Below are 20777 nucleotides of genomic sequence, written 5' to 3'. Positions count from 1 at the left end.
TCTGGGGATATCTGAGCGGCACACACCCCTCCAGCCTGTTTAGGGAAACTCCCCTTTCAGCACCCTGGACAGAGGCAGCGCTGACCGCTGATTATTTCAGCTGAAGTAGGGTTGCAGGGTGCAGGCTCACTTTCCCACCTCTCATTTCAGTGGTATCGACACAACGTTAAAGATCAACTTGATGAATATTCAAAGTTTCAGTTCCCGCTGGCTGACGAAGGGGAAAAAGTCCACGGAAGTTCTTTTTAACTTTTTGCCGAAATTCATCCAGAGTCGAACAAACCTCAGCTTCATCTCCAGAGGATAAGTCTCCAGGACAGTGCGGGGTTTTGAATCCTCATACTCAGTGTCGCTTTAGAGGTTTTGTTGTTGTTGTTGCTGCTGAATCACAGACGTGAGTCTTCGTTTTGGAGCATCTTCAAAATGCTGCTTGAACACCCGGGATCAAGCTGTCAAAACACCGGGAATTTCTCCCGGTACAATTCTGGCCAAGGTAAGAAAACAGCCTGCCTGTTTTTACAACTGATGCAAATTACGCAAAGGGTTTGGAGAAACACAGCTATCAAATACAGTTTAATTGGGCGCCGTGGGTCCGTAAATTCGTCACGATCCTGTCCGGCACAGCAGGACTGAAAATTAATTTAAGTGATCTGTAACAAGCATGAAACAGTCGCTCTAACGAAGAAAGCAAAGGCACTCCAGAAAAATGCTAAATATATAAATATGTGCAAACCTGTGTAGGTATTTTTTATCTTAAATAAATAAATAAATAAGACATTTATGTTACTGCATTAAAAAAAAGTTGCAGGACGACTGCTGGGCAAGCCACGAGGGTGCATATAGACCGTTTAGAGACGCCTGTTCTGCACTGCGTGTGGGAGACGTTATGAATCCGTAATGAGTCTTCATTGTTGGAGACTCACAGGAACAGATGTTATGCGCGTGCTGTCATTTCACACCGCCCGTGCGCATGGCGCAGGAAGCGGATATGGGGACAGCACCGGGCCCGCTGTGGCAATAGCAGCCTCCGTGAGGACGCGCGACAGACTGCCAGCAGGCACGAAGTCGCTCCCACCAGCGGACCCAGCAACACGACACATGCTCAACAGGTGTCATACCTGCCCCGACAGGTGGGACACCTGAGGCCGCTACTGGGGGCTGGTTATTTTAAAAAATGGAATTTAGGCTTTGAATTGTTAGTGGATTGTAGTCTAGAAATGTTATTTAGTGTCCAGAAAAGTCTCATGTTCGATGCTTCTTCATTTCGCTAGTTTCTGTAATAATTTTGTAGCAGTTGTCACTTATGTTAGCTGAAATAAAGAATCATTCAAATCTTAAAATTTTTTCAATCCGATTTCCGCCACATTTCTAACCAGATTTAAACATTTGTATTTTGATTTTAAAAAATACATATTTTATCAACGTTGCAACCTTTTTCCTAACTGATGGCCACTTCTCTGATGGTTATTTTATGGCTTTGTTGCCACATTACTGTCGGCTCACCCCCTCAAAAGTGAGCGATCAATATGACATAAATATTATTACAAAGCTGAAAAGTAAGAGGGGCACACATGAACCCCACACCTTTCTCCAAAACGTCGTTCATATACTTCTGAAATACAGGCAAATGGGACATTGATTTTAGATTCATCAGCGGGTCCTGGCGGTTGTGGCACTACCCGAGATTTCCCCAGGCGCTCTTTTGTGCCAAAGATCAGTGTCAATAAAATTCATTGGGGTGCTGGCCCGATCAACATGTTATTGAACAGCCAATCTCTCCCCTGAATAAACACTTGTCTTCAAGCAGACACTCAACATGACATGGAGATTGCGTATGCGTGCTCAGTTGTGCATGTGTTCGTGAGTTAGTAAGATATTTAAAAGGAATGTAAAAATCTGACCGAGCGGAGAATGCAAAAAGAAAGCATTCATGAAATCATACAATTTACTCTGTTATTATTATTATTATTATTATTATTATTATTATTATTATTATTATTATTATTGTTATTATCATCATTATTATTAAATAGATGGAATTGCTTTAGTCAAAAGCTATTATTCTCTCTTTTACGCATGCATTGGAATCTGAATTAAGGCGTATACTTAGTCGTGTGGCGGTTTTAATCACAGTAATATTTATCTTTTAGAAGAACATGAACCAATAAATACATAAATAAATAAATTACATTACAAAATTTAATAAATTGGAAGAAACACAAAAAAATTACTGAAAAATAAAACCTGAGACTTAGTATACTTACCTTTTCTAGGCACGCTCCGCTATGGTTGTTGTATGTGATCAGGTTGCACATGCAGGGTTTTTTCTTGTTGTTGTTGTTGTTGTTGTTTTTGTATGTTTGCTTTTTTGCAGTTGTAACAGCTGAAATAGTTAAATCATTACAATTACCCAGTGAAAAAAAGTTTCCAGGTGTTTCAGTATTTACGGTATTTTTATGCCTAAAACAAAAATTTAAGCATTTAAAGAAGACATATCAATCAAACGTTATTGCCACAATATTGTGTTGTGTTGGATGATTATTTTTTCATGGGAAAATATATGACTATCTATCATCTAGACAAATAGATTTCAGTTCAGTAAAAACAAGTAAGTGCTTTTTTTTCGATCTTTTCTCTTCATGTTTGTAAAGTAATACGCTACAACATTATAGTGCCTCACCGAGCACAGAAGAGCTATTAGCTTCTCCCCTCACCTCCTGTTTATTCGGATCCGGGGTAAGGTACTCAGTAGGTGATGTTAATCCATCTCCCTGTCGCCTAGGAAACGGCGCAGCGTAATCCAGCCCTGGCTTCAGCACGGGGAAGCATAAAAGCGAGCTCTCCTGGACTCTCGCGCGTTTGTGTTTCAATCCCGGGCTCCTGCAAGCTCGAATTTGACAACACGTCCGGTGTGAGTGTGTGTATGTGTGTTTGGATAGACACAAGCAAAGCAGGTTTGATTTAATGTAAGCGTTAATCATGAGCAATGGATGGACATGCTGAGCTCAACTCTCCAAAAGAGGCACCAAATAACGCGGAGATGCTGTTCGCTCTGCTGGCCCACAGCGAGGAGTTGCAAAAAGGTAACCAAGGCAAAATATAATCACATTGTTCGTTTTGCACATACGTTTGGATGTGTGTGTGTGTGTGTGGCATGTGTTCACACACACCTTTTAAAAAGGCCGTCATATACGGCTACAGGACTGGTTGCAGTCTGTTGAGTGTGTGCTATCATAACTGGTGTCTGGATGATGGATGTTCCACAGCTGCAGTCTTTTATTTTGGAAAATAAAACCTTCCAGGACTGACAGCGTGTCATTTCGTGTTGCTCCACATATCTGCAGGAGCAATCGTAAGCACCGGGTTTTAACTTTTGATCTGCCTGAACTGTCTTTCAAATTTCGTTTGATGCTCTGTGTGGAGGGTAAATCCGGTTTAACTCAGATTTATCCACCGTTCGAATCTCTAATCATGTTTTGTATATTTTGCAGTCAGAAATAAACTGGGCATTATTTCTTGTAAACATTCACAAGTTGTTGTTTTTGTTTTTAAATGCACGAAGTTTAACATGGTTATATATTTATGACCGTTCATTTTGATCAGTTATCAGATTCTTGACGTGATGCGTGTAATTTCAGCTGGGATGTTCGTGTAGCCTATCATTTTAGTATTTTGAAGTGGGCCCTCCAAGGTGAGCAAATTGCTTGGACACCATGTTGGTGTGTGCCGTGAGGCTACAGGCCGCAGCTTTCTAGTTTTACAGAGCTCTCTGAATTAATGATGACCTGGATACACCTGTTCTTGATGTGGCTGCCACCGCACTTGTGCACAGCTTGCTGGTGATACCAGAAGAAATGGTTCGTTCATATTTTATGAACAGCCCGCAACAGAACAATAGGAATGCGATTCCTTGCACGGATGGAATATGAAGTGGTTGAGCTTCTTTTAATTAATAATAAAGAGGACTCGTAAGGTTTTACCTGCCATTGTAGCTGTCCTTATTTTTGCCTTTGTGCTGTTTTAATGCTAAACGCTTAAAGCGTCCCTGAAATCTATTCATTTTATAGCTTCATAAGTGGGAAGTGCACTGAAGTAACATTATAAAAAAAATACTTTAAAGCGTAGTGTCAGGTCATGTGAGGCCTCTCTTTTATCTGGACGATCAAACATGGAAAATGTACAGGCAAACCAGCAATCACTGTTAGTGTGTATGCACATCACAATCCATGCACATTTATTTTTCTTCAGTTTTAGTGTGTTTCACCTTAAATGAATGACTGTTGTTACAAACTGTTGACGTGTGCCTCACAAAGCAGTTTAAAGACATTTAAACTGATTTCGATTTCTTATCATTTTATAGCTTATAACACATCACTTTTAATGTAATCGTTCATTATTCAGTTTTTAAATGTGCCTAATTGTTCGGTTTCAAATGCGATTTTACTACTTAATGCATGAAAAATTATAGTCTCATTTTTCATTTTTCCGTGACTTCTATGATTTTTTTTTCCCAAAAGTGAACAAGATAAAGAGGGCATCTGTAAAACGCCTACAATTAATCCTCGTAATTACCAAATTAATTGTCCAATTAAATTTTAGCTTACAACTAATAACTGAGTTCAATTTTATGTTATTTAATACGACAACGAAATAAATAATACATAAATAAAATCAATGATTGCCAGTGTTTTTAGGCCTAGATCATAAGCATTAACATGACATAAATGATGCTTTTTTAAAAAAAAAAAAAAAAAAAACAAATAAAAAAAACAATTGTGCCAATACTTTATCTGATATAGCAGCGCAAATATTTAAAGAAAATCGCTCCCAAAAAGAAATCGACAGTCAAAACATTCATCGGGAATATTTAAAAAAAAACCCACACATACACACAAATCGATGAGAGGGCTAAAAAGCGAAGAATAAGTCAGGTGAAATGAAAAATCTAATTACTATCATTATATTTACAGTGTTTTGACTCTCCCGCTCTATATTTTATCTATAAAGCGGGACGTTTTCTTATTGGGAGTCTTGCATAATTAAGCAGTTGTGTCCATTAGGAGATAATTATTCAGAGTCTCTTTATGTTAAGCACAATAAGCATGCCCGGCTGTCATTTTGCGCACCGATTCCCTTCGTGATTTTTTTCTTTTTCTCGTCTCGTTTAAAAGACTAAAATGTCGTGATTCCATCTTGTCTCCCGCAGAAATCCCAATGTGTGCAGGCTGCAATCAACACATCGTCGATCGCTTTATTCTCAAAGTGCTTGATCGCCACTGGCACAGCAAGTGCCTGAAGTGCAGCGACTGCCAGGCACAACTGGCGGACAAGTGCTTCACCAGGGGCGACAGTGTCTACTGCAAAGACGATTTCTTCAAGTGAGCAACTTTCAGAAAATAAACCAGTGCTAAATAAGACATTGATTGTTAATGATTTTTTTTTTTATTTTATTTCTATTTTTGGCTTGCTGGATGAGATGTATACTGATGGCAACCTTCTGTTTCCAAAAGGAGATTCGGGACCAAATGCGCAGCATGTCAGCAGGGGATTCCGCCCACACAGGTGGTGAGGAGGGCGCAGGACTTCGTCTACCACCTGCACTGCTTTGCCTGCATTGTATGCAAGCGGCAACTTGCGACAGGTGACGAATACTATCTGATGGAGGACAGCAGGCTGGTCTGCAAGGCCGACTACGAGACCGCCAAGCAGAGAGGTGAGCTGCAGATATGATTGCCTCACGTGCAACAGCTCGGAAAACGGTCAGCAAATCAGTTTGTCAGACTCCAGGCTCCGGCATGTTGTACTTTGTGTGTCTGCTTGTTTTAAGCAAACTGCCATGACAGACGTCATCCTTAAACTTTGACCCACCTGAGCTAATTGCATCATTGCCTCCAAACCGATCGATACTAAACTGCATAAAGCGCAGGTCAGGAGGATTACATCTGCACTCTGCACTTGAAAGGATCAACTTTCAATAACTCTTATTATAGTGGGCGGAGAGACTCAGTAAGAGAGAGATGCATGCATGTCTGACCGTGAGAGAAGAATGCGTGTGTATGAGTTTGTGCGGGGTTCAGGATTATTTACAGCACGGGAATGATATACAGTGGCGTCAGGAATTGTTCTCCACTGCAGTCATTGCAATATATACATGTCTGCATGGATAAATTTTACATTGCAAATGCTGCAAATTGACATTCCACTTATTATTTTTTGTAGGAATAGTTTCTAACGTTTATTCATGTGTATAAATTTAAAAGAATTCCCTTACATGATAGTTTTTTATTTTTTTTAAAAAAAAGTCCATAAGTAAAATTAAACATGCTTCAAGACCACTAAAGCTGTTTCAGAGTAAAAGTTTGCAATTATGGCTGTTTAACCCCCCAAAACCCCCCATTGCTTTAACCGAGGAATATAGTTTAATAGGCCTTTCTACATCACGGGGCTCTGATTAATTTGAGCTTTAGTGTTAGATGCAGTGTTTATACTGGTTTGAAAAGAACAGCTGACTTGTAGTCATTGAAATGATATAACGTGGCGCAGGCCGACAGCCTAAAACACGTTCACCAGATACTCTGTTTTGTATCAGTGCTCTGCTTTACCTCATATTACTGAGAGTCCCAGCAGGCTCATTCGTGATAGGGCAGAGTGGGCATGGCCGATTTTTATCTCCCCATCTGTTTGTTTGAATTTACTGTGCTGATTTATGCAGTGAATGAACACAAGTTTTCACCAAAAACACACACGTTTATTTTACTAATGACAGGGTGCAATTACTTGGGCAGCATCCATTTGGATGATGGCTTTGTATTTTGCTGTGCTGGCAAACAGATGTGCAGACATGATGCAGTTATGCACAGGGATCCAGATTTAGGGTTTAGTGAATTTATCCATTTACGTAAAATTAGGAGACAGGATGTTATGCAGGTTATGTGCTGTTGGTTGCTGTAATAAGTATGTATATTTATCAGAGATTTTAATGTTGGCAACTGAGGATGTCTGTACAGAATTAGCTGGATGGACTAGACTGGAGCTTATTTCTTTATAGCAAATTGATTGACAGCTGTTGTACAGTTATAAAAAATATTGAATTTGTCTTTAAATATTTTGCCCATTTACAAATATTAGTAACAGATATTGTTACTTTTTTCAGATCCACATAGAATCTCAAAAAAACGCCTGCCCAATGATGACACTGTATGTTGTCCATTTGTCTTTCAGAGGCCGATTCTACAGCAAAAAGGCCACGAACGACCATCACTGCGAAACAGTTAGAGACACTGAAGAACGCTTACAATAACTCTCCCAAACCAGCCCGCCACGTGCGGGAGCAGCTGTCATCGGAGACGGGCCTGGATATGCGGGTTGTGCAGGTAGAGTACATTATTATCCATTAAAGACTATTCCATTAGTGTCCTGACTTCATTATCAAGGGACAATTGTGGCTGACCTGGCACAAGTGTACTGTACGAAGTGCGTGTATGTGTGGGTGCCTGCTGGGTGGCGTGGGGGGGCGGATTTATGGCTAGATGGAGTAAAATAAAGTCCGACTGAACGTCAGCACGGTTTAAGTGCAAGCTCGTTAACAATGCTAAGAGGGCCCCTCGCATATTGTCTGCTGCTGAAGAGCCTCATCCTGGTTGCTGGGTGGTGGTCATATATATTGTTTTATTTGCAAGGACAAAAGTAGAGACAGAAGCCACTAAAATGCTCTTCATTATTCAGTGAAAGCGAAGGGGTGAAGAGGGTTCACTCAGGGCGGAATATCATTAACAAGAATGTAAAACTGCTTTCTGTGCTCGTGGCTGAAATGAATATATTTTGTGTGCAAGATAAAATGAATGGGAAAAAAAGAAGTTTTGCATTTAGTATCAGACTTCACAGACACCAGAAGGCACTGAGATTACAGACAAATTAAGACTACCAGCTGCACATATACTGCTGTCTGTGAGCCAGAGTTTGAGCTGATCAAAAGCAAAGCCACAAAATTTCAAATATTCAAAGTCAGCGGCGAGATAACCTGTCTGCTCTAAGTTGAGGACGACTTGTAGCTGTCATGAAGTTAATTAAATGCATGATAAATCTGATGCAGGGGACACTAGCAGTGACACCAAACAGGATTACTGTTCGGTGTCACTGCTCAAGTCTCTCACTTGAGCTGAAGTGGACGTGAAGTAGTGTCCGGACAGTCTCTGAACATTCATTTTGCTTTAATGCTTTAAAGCATAGTATGTGCATCACGTAAGGAGCTGAGGACATCAGATGTAGGAGACTTTGACTTCTTTAGAAGTCATAACGATGAAAAAAAAGTGTCTACTTGTTTAAAGTCTTTTACACTGAGAAAGTTAAATAAATTATAGAAACAAAACAAGCTGAAAATGTTTTGATTAGTTTAATCAGTCAGACACTGTATTTGTATCTAATGATTTATCATGAAGTATCACATCTTTGACTAAAAAAAATGTCTTCTTCTTTTTTAACCCTGCAGGTGTGGTTTCAGAACAGGCGAGCTAAAGAAAAAAGGCTGAAGAAAGACGCCGGGCGCCAAAGATGGGGGCAGTACTTTCGCAATATGAAGAGGTCACGGGGTAGCTCCAAATCTGACAAGGACAGCATCCAAGAGGAAGGCATGGACAGTGATGCAGAGGTGTCCTTCACAGGTAGAGTCAACAATGCAATTACTGAGAGATGACACAGCCTCTTTGACATGTGTCCTAAGAAAAGCACAGCTGCTACTACTAACATAAAGATGGCTCCTTCACTTTAAGTGTAACTGCCATAAAGGTGAGCCAGCATGCACATAATTAAATTCATTAGATGCACTTGTTGACTTCCTACTATGATATGTTTTCACATGAGCAAGTATATAAAGAGTAATATTTATAATAATGTATTCTATTTATTTATAGCAGTGCTAAACCATCTTTTACATGATCTCATATAGCAGGGAAACTGAATCGACCCATTGTTATTGTTGAACCGTGGAATATTGATAGGCGGTGGAAAGTGATGACAGGCTCAAATTAATTTTTCCTGTGATCAGATTGAAGACTATAGTTCCAGAGCTTTTCACACAATAACACCAGATCTATCACTCCAGCTACATTTAGCTGACTCCTTTAAAAAGCAGTTGAACACATTTGTGTTTAACTAGTCTTTCTTTTGTAAATGCTATTTACAAAAAAACAGATGATAAAATAAAATAGTATTTTTATCATCGGTTTTTATATTTTTTGTTCTGTTTGAAATTTCTATTATATTTCTGTGATGATTATTCATAGTGTTTTTTATTACTTTGCTCTGCTTTGTGACTATGTGTCTGTGAAAAGCACTTTTTAAATAAACTTTGCTTAGTTGCTTACTTAGAGCAAAAATCTGCTTTTCCAAGTTTCCTTTCACGTTTCGATACATGAAGCTGTGACGATATTCAAATAAGAATTTAGTGTCTGATATTCCAGGCACATCACAAAGTGCTGCAGTAAAATTTCGTCTTGCAGAAAGTACTTTGTTGACTGGATGTTTATGATGAATTGTTGTAACTGGAAAACAAACACATTAGCTAACTGGAAGCTGGCAGCCCAAGCTGCTCTGATAACCTCCCCAAGCCACTTATGGTTTTTGCTGAGCTGCGACATACAGCATATTCTCTCGTTTCATATTTTTCTCTGGGTTTAGTATATTATTATATTCAAGGAAGGGTTAATAATTAGTTCACCAAGCTAATAATGTGAGGAAGTTACTTGAATCAGGAAAATGGGTTTGCGAAGTCCCATTTGTGCAGCTTTACTTGACTTGAACACACTGCATCAGCTCTACTGAAATTCATTTTTTGCAAACATTTCTGCAAATTTTTATTACTCTTGTTATCTTAATTATCTTAATTATTCCTTTATCTTTATCCTTGTTTGACAGATGAACCACCAATGTCAGAGCTTGGCCACACTAACGGCATTTACAGCAGCCTGAGCGAGTCCTCTCCAGCTATGGGAGGCCGCCAAGCGGGCAACAACCACAACTCTTTCCCCCTTGAGCACGGCGTCCTCCCCTCTCAAGACCAGTTCCACGACATGCGCTCCAACAGCCCCTACAGCCTTCCTCAGTCACCGGGGTCACTTCAGGCACTACCAAGACACCAGCCTCTCATCTCCAACCTGGTCTACCCTGACTCTGCCCTTTCTATCATGGCCCAAGGCAGCGGTCCTGGGATCAACCCTGCTGTGAGGGTTTCCATGGGGGCAGCTAACGGCCCCAGCTCAGACCTCTCCACCGGCAGCAGCGGCGGATACCCAGATTTTCCAGCCAGTCCTGCCTCCTGGTTAGATGAAGTGGACCATGGGCAGTTTTGATTGGTCAACAATAAGAAGTTTGAGCTTTTTTCTGCATTTTTTGTGTCTTCGGTTGGATTTTAAGAGTTGGAAAATAGTCTCACAGGGCTGTGATTGTGTAAGGAAAGGAAGCAAATTGCTGTCCCTGGATCACATCAATAGCTGATTGACAGGTTCATTCGGTGTGTGTTATCTGAATGAAAGTAAGGAAGACAATGCTCCTCATTTTAAGGACTTGGCCTAACAATTATCCTTCAGTAGTAATACTGTATGCAAAGTAAGGAGTTTTTCAAAAATTCTCCATTTTCAGACACCACTATAAGCTCTTTAAGAACAATATAGAGACCACACACACACACTCACAGAAAGTTTAGACATCAACCTTTTGTTTGCTTTACCAACTCTCCCTCTCCACCCACTGCTCTTTGTCAACTAAAGTGCGGTGGGTGCAGAACTCAGTTCAACATTCAAAGTCTTTAAATGTCTGGTTGTTGCCAAATGTCTATATAAATATATATAATGGTTTATCATTGTGGAGACTTTATTTTTATACAAACCCCGTCTTGGACATGAATAAGAACCTGCATATGAGGACTTTGTACATTCTTGAACAGGGATATAGGCAAAACTTGTAGATGTTGTCTTAAATGGTACCTAGGGATCCAATTACTTCTATGCATTTGTGTGTTCTCAGATGTAACTTGTTCGTTTCATTCTACTGGAAACCACCCCAAGGAAGAACTGTAGTACCCGGGGTCTGATGTATATGTTTGTTTATGTGGGAAAAAAACTGTTTTATGTCTTATTTATTCTGTCTGATAATGATGATGATGATGATTCCTAATTAAATGGCAGGACTTTAATAAATTTGTCACCTAAATCAAAATGGGATTCAGTCCTTTTTGGTTGCTGTACAAAACAGTGCACCATACCTTATGAGACAACGAGAGTAATGAGCGCTCATAAAAGTAATTGAGTAAAGTGTTCAAAGAGGTTATTTGGAAGAAAACTGAAGATGAAATTTTATTGTTACATTTTAGGTTATTTTTAGCACTTGAAAAGTTATTGTTAAAACAGGGAAACAAAAACCAACAAACAACGCAGTCACCCTTTATTCATCTTACCTGCAGCATTTTTTATCTTGCATATCTATAGTACATATCGCCACACTGACTGTGAAACCAGAGCAAGCCTGCAGTTCTGCCTGTGTCTGCAAATTGAGTATCTGGCTAACTACCAACACTGTATCAGGGGTTCAACAGCTCTTTAGTGAAGAAATTTGATGCAGTCAACCCATCAATTCAGAGATTACTGGGTCTTGTTTGCCCAAATGTCCCTATGGGAAAGGAATCTCCAATCCATTATCCAAGAAGGGATCAAGTGCCCCTTGTGAATTTCCTCATTTGTTTAGTTATTCAAAGTCAGATTCAATTAAATAGATTAAACAGTAAATGTGTGCGTGCATGTGAGTGTATATGTGTGCGGTTCTTGTTTATGTGTTTCCTTCTATAAGGGCTTGTGATACATACGCATGGAAACACCTTTGCATCATACAGGTTTTAAATCTTTATGCTTTCTGTAGTTTTTTTTTTTTTTTGTATTGATATTTGTGCTCACTATCTATAAGCCATTAGCGGGTAAAGCCATTTTGCTTTACCTGTTTGAATTTCACTTCAAGCATCCTAAATATGTAGATCAATAAACCACGATGGAAGCAATACACTCATGGACACCTTTGAAAACTTTTTTTTTTTTTCATTTTATTTTTCCATTTTATGCTACATCATGTAGTTTTGCTTAAAACATTGTTATTCGCTACACTAAAAGAGCCAGTGAAAAAGGTTAAACTACCAAGCAGAATGTAAAATATTTGCATTCTGTCCATTTTCGGATAATGCAGTCAAAGTAAATACTGCTGCATGCATAGAGACTGAATCTGAGTCTTGTGCATCGTTGTGCGTGTCTGTATGCAGATTTGTACAATTTGACATGCACGAGGACAACAGCCAGCTGTCTTCATACCCTTCTTTTGTTTTGAAGTATAACCTCCAACTTCCTCCGCCGCTAATGGCTGCCTGATCTGCTCCTCAGGTTCCAACAACAAGGGAAGGAACACCAGAGCTGAATCCTTCCAGCTGAGAGGCAGGTATCATTGTTGCATCCCAGGTGTGTAACCTGACCCAGAGAGTGTTTGGCAAAAAGAGAGTAAGGGGGTGAGAGTGAACAGTCAAAGGCTCGGTCAGTTTACCGGGTTGTTTGCATTTGGGTTAGAAAGGCTTATTTGTTGCAGACTTTGCTTAAACGAAAGGTGTTAATGAGTGCACTAACGTGGCACCTGTGCTATAGCTTCATGCATTTACACTCTAGGAAGTTCTTTGAATTTCTTGGCCCCATCACATTTTCTTCCTTTCTTTCACCTTCACTTCTCAGCTGTCACTCTGCAGGTGTGAGATTTTGGTGACCATGGGGTGAACTCCTCTAAGCAAATAACTGGGATTATATCACCCCACTCTTTCAGATTGAGTTGGAAATTCACTATTTTCTGAGTGAAAAATTAGATTAGGGTCGTTTATGCAATTTGTCAAATGGGTTGTACAGGACTTGCTAAGGAAAGCGTATTCTAATGAGGTGTAACGATTCAACAACTTAAGTTGAATGAAGAGCGTAACACGTAAGTAAATGGTGGGAAAATTCAGAGGAAATAGAAGTAGGTGGGGAAACGTGTAACGTGATACAGTGGAGTGTACAAAGGTTGCACGCAATTTAAGGAAGAATATGACTGAGACAGAAAGAACAATAATTAAATCAAAATTAATTAGGAAAACCAAACTATACTTAATTGTGTGAATCAGTAGGATTGTTGTTGTATTGTACACAATTAAAAGCAGTTGAAGATTGCATGATTTTTGACTTGTGTACAGGATTTCTATAAAAAGCAGCTACATTTTTGCCAAAAAAAAAAGAAGAGAAAGAATAGGGAGGGGAATAAAAGCATCTTAACCCATTTTTATAACAGTTAAAATCTCATCATAAATAACAAATTATTTTATTTCAAAGTCTCCAGGTATGTAAATAATCAACATTTTTAAAAAGTTCTTCTTAAATGTTTCAATTTTTAAGATGAGCATCCAACAAGAAATTAAATGCCCTTCTCATTTCTGTCTGCTGTTGCATATGAAGCTACAAACAGGACACAACTAGTCCAGCATAAAGAATGAAAACCAAAAGACACAGTGCAGTTGGTTTAAAAACATCTGCTATTCACTGCATCTGAAGCTTATTATTGCAGCGTTATGTATGTTTCTTTGTTTTAGGGTTTTTTCTTCATCATACAAAAAAAATGTAAAAACATCAGATTATTGTTTGATGTGGATTTTCTCTTAACCAGTTTCTATGTTAGCCAACTTCAGTTTATGAGACTGTCAATGATGCTTCAGTCTTTTCTTCTAATTTCTGATATCACAGCAAATAGCCCAAATACATCCTTTAATAATGTATATTTTTATCACGTCTGAAAAATAAAATTTATAAAACCAAGACGTAAGTTAATTCTGTAAATTACATTATAACATAATGCACATTATAATTGTTATTTTCATGGCTTTTTCAGTGCTTTACAGAACTTTTTTTTCAGTTACAATGAGTTATAATTACACTTACAAATGAAATTTAGATACCGTTTTATGACTGCCAGTTCACAGTCATAAACAAGAAAAAAAATTATCTAACAACAGATCAAAAGATTATTTGTGCGTTGCTCTTTCTCTAAAGCACTGCAACCACACCTCCACTTTCCGGAGTAAATATCAACAAAATATCAACTCGTTTTCTTCTTTTTTTTCCATTCACCATTTAGTTTATTAAATTGTTCGCACCATTCTCATAATGGAAATTGTTTTTTTAAAATGAGAACATCACACTTGTCTAGTATAAGAGATCATCAGTGAGTGAACCTTCTTTTTTTACCTGATATTCACTGCAGTGGGAAACAGGAAAAAGCAAACAAACAAAAATGTTGCATATAGTATTATATACTATGAAAACCATTTGTGATTGGATGAGTCATGTTTCTCCCAATTTCAGACCTTTTTATTTATTTTATCTCAATTCAAATAAATATAATAAACATTTTTTCACCAATGATTGTTAATTGGAGGAAGAAATAAATTTATAAATATAATGCATTTTCTCTTGAAGCCACCAGTGTTGGCAGCGTAACACTCGTAAAATATAAATTACAAGGTGTAGAATATGAAATCCTGATGAGGTTTAAGGCTGCCCATCGCTTTGTGGTTACTGTTAAACTGTTGCTTTTAACAGTCCTTTCTGTGAAGGACTCTAAGCCTGGCAGAACGCCTGTTGTCTCTCATACACGGCCTCACACACACACACACACAGGCCCCCCAGCCCCATGTCAGATGGTGCTGAGTAAATCAGGGCTGACAATAACACCTCCCCTGGGTCCCACACATCACAACTACAATTCAGACCTAATGGAGCAGCAACGGAGGGCTGGCTGGCTGTGTGTGTGTGTGTGTGTGTGTGTGTGTGTGTGTGTGTGTGTGTGTGTGTGTGTGTGTGTGTGTGTGTGTGTGTGTGTGGATGTATGCATGGGAGAGGCAGTGTGCTCTTTTTCATTTTGGGATCTCAGAAGAGGGGGGAGATGAAGGAGTGAGGGGGAGAGAGGAGGAGCACAGGGGATTATCTGTGGTACAGATATCAATCAATTAAGGCAATGTGTTAATTGAATAAGGTCCTGCAGTGGGAAGGGCTCTTTAGTTTTGAGGAGGCAGAAAATAGGAAAGGAAAAAGTGCTGGGAAATAAACGGTAGGTAAGGAATGAAATTAAAAAGGATTTTTTTTTTCAATATAATACTTTTAACTATATTTGTCAAATTAAAATATGCACTATCCCCAAATAACAGGCACACAAAAAAACTTTGTGTTTGACTGGATAGTATAAAAAAATAGAAAGTGTCTCCATGATGGTAGACACACACACAAGCAAACAAACTGCAAGCACAGCACAGACCAGCATGATACTTTTGTTTATACTGCAGATTAATGGCACCAGCAGCAGCATTAGAGCAATGTAACTAATCAACACAGTCATTAGCGTGTGTTTTCTCTGACAACTTTAATCAAATCCATCACTGCTCCACCTCCCCATTACCCGCAAGCTGCATAATTATTTCTTCATTTTATTATTAGACAGGATTGCAATATCTAGTAATCTGTCTGCAATGGCTGACTGAAATGCATTCAGGAGCGTTCATATTAGAAATGTATTGGCTAATGTATCACTCAGCTCTTCCTCTCAGTGCTGGCATATAGGTATTTGTCATCTTTAATGCAATCATCAAAGCACTTCATACAGGCATTAACCCGGGAGCGTGTGCATGAGATACATACTGATTTTCATGTGTTGTGTTTGTTAACGCATCATCCTTCACGCTGGTTTTACAGCTGCATATGAATGCAGTGATATTTAACATCAACCAATAAAAGGCCATCTTGTTTCAGAATAGAATCACAGGTCGGTCTTTTTGTTTTTCAGTATTAAGTATTAAGTTGCAGCTCAGAGTGGACCAAAAAAGTCAGAATTAATAAGAAATAGTTGAAGTATTTAAAAAGACAAACAAACTGTTTGTGATTTATGGAAAAAAAATAAATAATTATCAAACGTAGATGGAATTCATTTTCTGTGCATCAGCTGTGTAATAATTTCAGCATTAATTGTTTTCCTGGGTAATAAATTTTCCATCTGCAAGTATCCTAGTCAAATTCTCCCAGTTGAACAGGGATAATTTAGCCCATGAAAAACTTTGTTTGCAAACTGGAAATAGTGATGCTTTAACCATATTTCTGCTGGGTTTTGCCTCATTAGTACTGTTGTCAGGATTCATCGCAGCACGTGCTTATATGATTATCACAGTGGGATAATCACCTTCTTTCTCATTAGGAGCTTTGGCTCTGCAAAGGGCATACTCCGAGCCTTTTGGCTTCTATGAGGTGTTAACAGCTCCCTAGGGGAGGCTGTCTGGCTCTCACATAACCCTCGACCTCCCCACCCACGAGTGCAACACGTACCAAAACCACTCAGACTCACAGATGGTCGCTACACCAGCAGCCAGCCATCACACTTTTCAATTATTGCTTCGCCCGCGAAAGGCCATTGCTCAGCTGTCACCTCTTAGTGGCACTGCAGATAGGAGAGAAGCCAGCCAGGGATGGGAGACATACAATTCCTGCATAGAGAACATGGAAAGCCCAAAGATGACAGAAAAACAGCCGCAACATGTCTACAACAGCCATGACAGAGGATCTTTTCAGTACAGATGTTTTCAGAGCCTGCTCGCTCGCTGTATAAGGTGACAAATCACTTAGTATAATTGTTGATTTTGAAGCCAGCATTTAAAGTGGCAAATGAGAGAGAGGGTAGCTGAACCACTTAAGTCTTACACAGTTTTAGTTGCCTGCATGAAAAGAAGGGAGGGGTGAAGAGACAAGGAGGGCAAGCCCTGAATGTTTGCTCTTTAGTGTTTTAATATTGAGCTGCAAAGAGGGGTGGTGGGGTGGGGGGAGAGAGATTAAAAACATCATGATTTGTTTCACCAAAAATAAGAATATACACTTGTGCGTTCAAACAGAAATAAGTCTCTTGTCTTAAAGCTACGGCCAGGAGATGGCTCCTCGGTTCAGGGAAAGTGTCTGCCTGGTTCTATCTGAAGAATATAAAGTTTTTCTATTATTTATTTGATTCATATGTCACTCAAAGTATAAAAAATATGTAAAGAAATACTGCAGCATGTAACTCTCAATTAAACTCTTTATGTGTTTATACATGTGGAGAGCTATGCTACAGATACAGCTTGACCCTGCTGCAAACATACACACAAAGACTATATGAGGCAAAAACAGAAGTGTGTGAACTTCGAACAAGCCTGAAAGTATTTGGTATAACCACCTTCAGGAATAATTCTCCAGGCTTCTTGAAGGCATTCAAAGCACTTCTATAAATGTTGGCTTCCTTTTTTTTCTTTCTGTTCTCTGTCAAAAAGGTTCCCACGCTGCTTCAATAATGTTGAGGTCTGAGCACTGGGGAGGCCAAGTTTTTCTATTCAGGTACTGTATGCCTTTACTCCACTGACAGTGTGTTTGTGCAAAAAATGAATCCAAATACTTTCCACTGCGTACTGCATGGTGGATCAAAATCCAATTTATAATTTCATCATATTAATGACGTACACACTGATGAAGATTTGAACCAAATATTTAAAATCTGGATGCATTGCTCCATACGACCTGTTGCCACTGTTTTTTTCAGTTCTTGAGAAATTTGACATACCTCAGCCTTTTCTCCCTGTTCCTCTCCTCATGAATAGCTTGTTGACAGCCACCCTTCCACTAAGATCATTTCTGATGATGCTTAACGTAGATGGATGAAGGGCCAGATCCATCTCTCAGGTCCCGTGTCAGGTCATGTCATCTGTTAAATATTGACAGCACAAATTCATCCTTTGAGTTCAATGCCTTTTTTATGCTCGAATGATTCACTGGTTAGTTTTAAGTGTCTTACCAAACAAAAATTGCACAACAAAAATTGCACTTTCAAAAAGATTTAAAAGTCTGGCTCCTTGGAAAAGAAATGAAGGGTAGCTCAAGACTTTTGCACAATATTCTAGTTTATACTTTTTGTTTTGTTAATCTCTCATTTTTTCCTGCAGCATGAATAAAACTTAATTCCTTCATTATTACCATCTACAGACAGACTGGTCCTGACCAATCAGTTCCTTTAATGTCACTGCAGTTGACAGTTGCAGAGTGAATAAAGAGCAAATTTGCTAAATCGATGTTATTTTTCTCACTTTTTTAGAGAATTTCTAATCCAAACTATAATTAACAGTCACCTAACTCACCATGCCCATTTATGTTAAGTGCTTCATCAGGTAATCAATGTGGCCAGAATTGCAATGCAGGAGTCGTGTCTTCCCTCATTAAGCCTAACTGCTAAGAAATATTCATCACAAGATAAAGCAATAACAGGTTGTTCATAATCATTCTAGCAAAAAGAAGTACTGTTTAGTGGTGGTTTTACACATTAGAGGTAAGGCTCTCTTTTTTATTTCTAATATCATATAGCATACATGTTGTAACCATCTGAAAATTTTACTTATTGCGTGCCAAGGTTTCTATTTGAGCACGTCTCCAGCTATGCTATTTGTCTTTCCCAGAGGGAAGAAGTAATCCCACTTGAGCCTGGCGACCCCCTCCAAGGTCGCTGCCATCATTCGCCCAATAGTCAATCCAGGTTGGAACATTTGTTCCAGCTCCTGTCTCTCTCTCTCTTTCTCTCAGCCCTTGGCTGTTGTTTTTCTTTTCCTTTTTTTTCATAATTCATGTCAAAGGATCTCTGGAGAGATGAGTGAGGGTGGTGTGTGCTGGGGTGGAGGGGGTGGCGCGGGGTGATGGAGGGTGGGTGGAGAGGACAAGGGGGTGGAGAGGGCATACACTTAATCCTTGGGTCAAGATGTATTTATTGAAGATTAATAACCAAGCAGCAATCTCATCATGCTCTCGATGATTTTATAATTTGGTTTCTGGGGGTAGGGAGGGAGGGGAGAGATCAGGGACAAAGACAAGAGGGAGAACTATTGTTAATACAGGAGCAGAATACAGTGTGGCGTACAACTCTTCATGTCGTCCTTTCTGAAACGTCTAGGTTTTTGTTTTACGGGGTGAAAGTTGGAAAGTAATGAAAAGTATACGTGCAAGGAGCTTTTATGTTGTTATATATTGTCTTATAATGTTACTTTAACCACCTTCACAGATTGCAGATTTTACCGCATCTATAATGTCGATGTTGGGAGGACTTAGGTTATTATACATATAAACACTGTATGTGTTATAATGGCATTGAAGAAGACTATAAAAGCTTTAGGTTTGTGGTGTTTTAGGTATAAGTTTGTTTGTTTTTTTTGTCAATGTATGATGTTATTAGACTCATTAACATTTATTACAACTGGAAATTCAAATGCTCAAAGTAATTAGGCACATTAAGTATTGCAAATTTTGCTGAAAAAAATCTACTAAGCTAAATATTTAGCATTCCTCTGAGCTTTTATTTATATACTCCATACAACACATGGACATGCTTTCTTAATCTTTTTGGAAACAAATTTGATGAGCCATGGGTCGAGCTGACTGAGAAACAAAGGGAAACTGCATGTAACTTGTCAGGTGGAAGGTAATTCCACTTAAAGCATATTCTCCTTATTTATATACACACGATGTTATTCACAAAATGAACATCATGATATATTCAGTCGATATATTCAGATGTGAAGCCAGTGACTGATAATATGACCTCATCAGAAAAGTGTTCATCAAGTTCGTGGCACTTCTATACCAACCTGGTTTGTGATAAACAGTGTTTAACAAATTTATTCAACTATCAACCAAGGTTTATGCTACATCTGCCTTAAATTAACACTATTTATTTTTGGTAAAACAGTCTCTCACCCCAATCGGTCATGGCAGATGGCCGCCCCTCCCTGAGCCTGGTACTACCGGAGGTTTCTTCCTGTTAAAAGGGAGTTTTTCCTTCCCACTGGCGCCAAAGTGCTTGCTCATAGGGGTCATATGATTGTTGGTTTTCTCTGTATGTATTAATGTAGGGTCTACATTGCAATATAAAGCGCCTTGAGGTGTCTGTTGCTGTGATTTGGTGCTGTATAAATAAAATAAATTTGAATTGAATTGAACTGAATTATTGGTAATTATCAAAACCAATTTTATATGTTTCTGCAAAGGTTAATCCACCAATATGCAAAAGCTCTTTAATTGAAGATATTTTTTATCGTAAAATAATAAATAAGTAAATACATACATACATACATAAATAAGTATCATTATTGCTTTTATGATTGATTTAAATTCATAAATTTTCAAATGTACCGTTTTACAAAAATAAGCAGAATTAATAGCAAAAAACATTATTATTTTTGTGATTAAGATACCACATTACATATGTTCATTTGAAAAATTAGTTTTAGTGGTTGAATGTTATGTCTGATTAATTTCTGACTTCTCAGAATAGTCCAGGGTGCACGCTCAAATTTGGGTAGAAAAATCCTATGTTTTCTTCTTTTTTGTGACAGATGGAATAATACATTTGATAAGCACTGTAGTTTTGACCTTTTATTCTATTAATTTGTCTATTAATTTGAGTGTACAGACCGACTGTCTGTACAGTTTGCAACCAGTTTTGCTGGTTACAGGAATGATTCCAGGTGTAAGGCACCATCTACTACAGCCATCTTTTATATACAGTCTGTTGTTCTTCTTTTTTTTGTATTATTTTGGGGGCTGTTTTTTATAATTTAAATTCAGATTATAGCAGACACACTTGCACCTAAAAGGGCAAAGGTGTAAACAAAAAGTTCCAGGACC

The 20777-nt window shown here is 38.6% G+C and overlaps 1 protein-coding gene across 2 annotated transcripts; it reads left to right on the top strand.

Annotated features, from left to right (window-relative positions):
- The first annotated feature begins 39 nt into the window (after positions 1-39).
- Positions 40-11211, top strand: lhx3 (LIM homeobox 3). Of its 2 annotated transcripts, none has more exons than XM_003454965.4 (6): positions 40-493; positions 5207-5378; positions 5511-5713; positions 7222-7373; positions 8489-8660; positions 9913-11211. In XM_003454965.4, exons 1-6 carry the CDS (start codon positions 424-426, stop codon positions 10344-10346), a joined length of 1203 nt encoding a protein of 400 aa, XP_003455013.1. In that variant the 5' UTR covers positions 40-423; the 3' UTR covers positions 10347-11211. The 2 variants fall into 2 exon arrangements, with proteins under 2 accessions (XP_003455013.1, XP_005459538.1); XM_005459481.3 differs by lacking the exon at positions 40-493 and adding an exon at positions 2853-3083.
- The last annotated feature ends 9566 nt before the right edge of the window (positions 11212-20777 follow it).

Source organism: Oreochromis niloticus, linkage group LG7, assembly GCF_001858045.2.
Source record: "Oreochromis niloticus isolate F11D_XX linkage group LG7, O_niloticus_UMD_NMBU, whole genome shotgun sequence".
Taxonomy (NCBI): Eukaryota; Metazoa; Chordata; class Actinopteri; order Cichliformes; family Cichlidae; genus Oreochromis; species Oreochromis niloticus.
Note: the sequence above shows the minus strand (reverse complement) of the source record. Positions and strands in the feature narration are given on the sequence as shown.

Coding starts and splice junctions, on each gene's coding strand:
- lhx3 (XM_005459481.3), top strand. CDS start 2,987: ATGGATGGACATGCTGAGCTCAACTCTCCAAAAGAGGCACCAAATAAC. Junction 3,084..5,206: donor CAGCGAGGAGTTGCAAAAAG/GTAACCAAGGCA, acceptor TGTCTCCCGCAG/AAATCCCAATGTGTGCAGGC. Junction 8,661..9,912: donor TGCAGAGGTGTCCTTCACAG/GTAGAGTCAACA, acceptor CTTGTTTGACAG/ATGAACCACCAATGTCAGAG.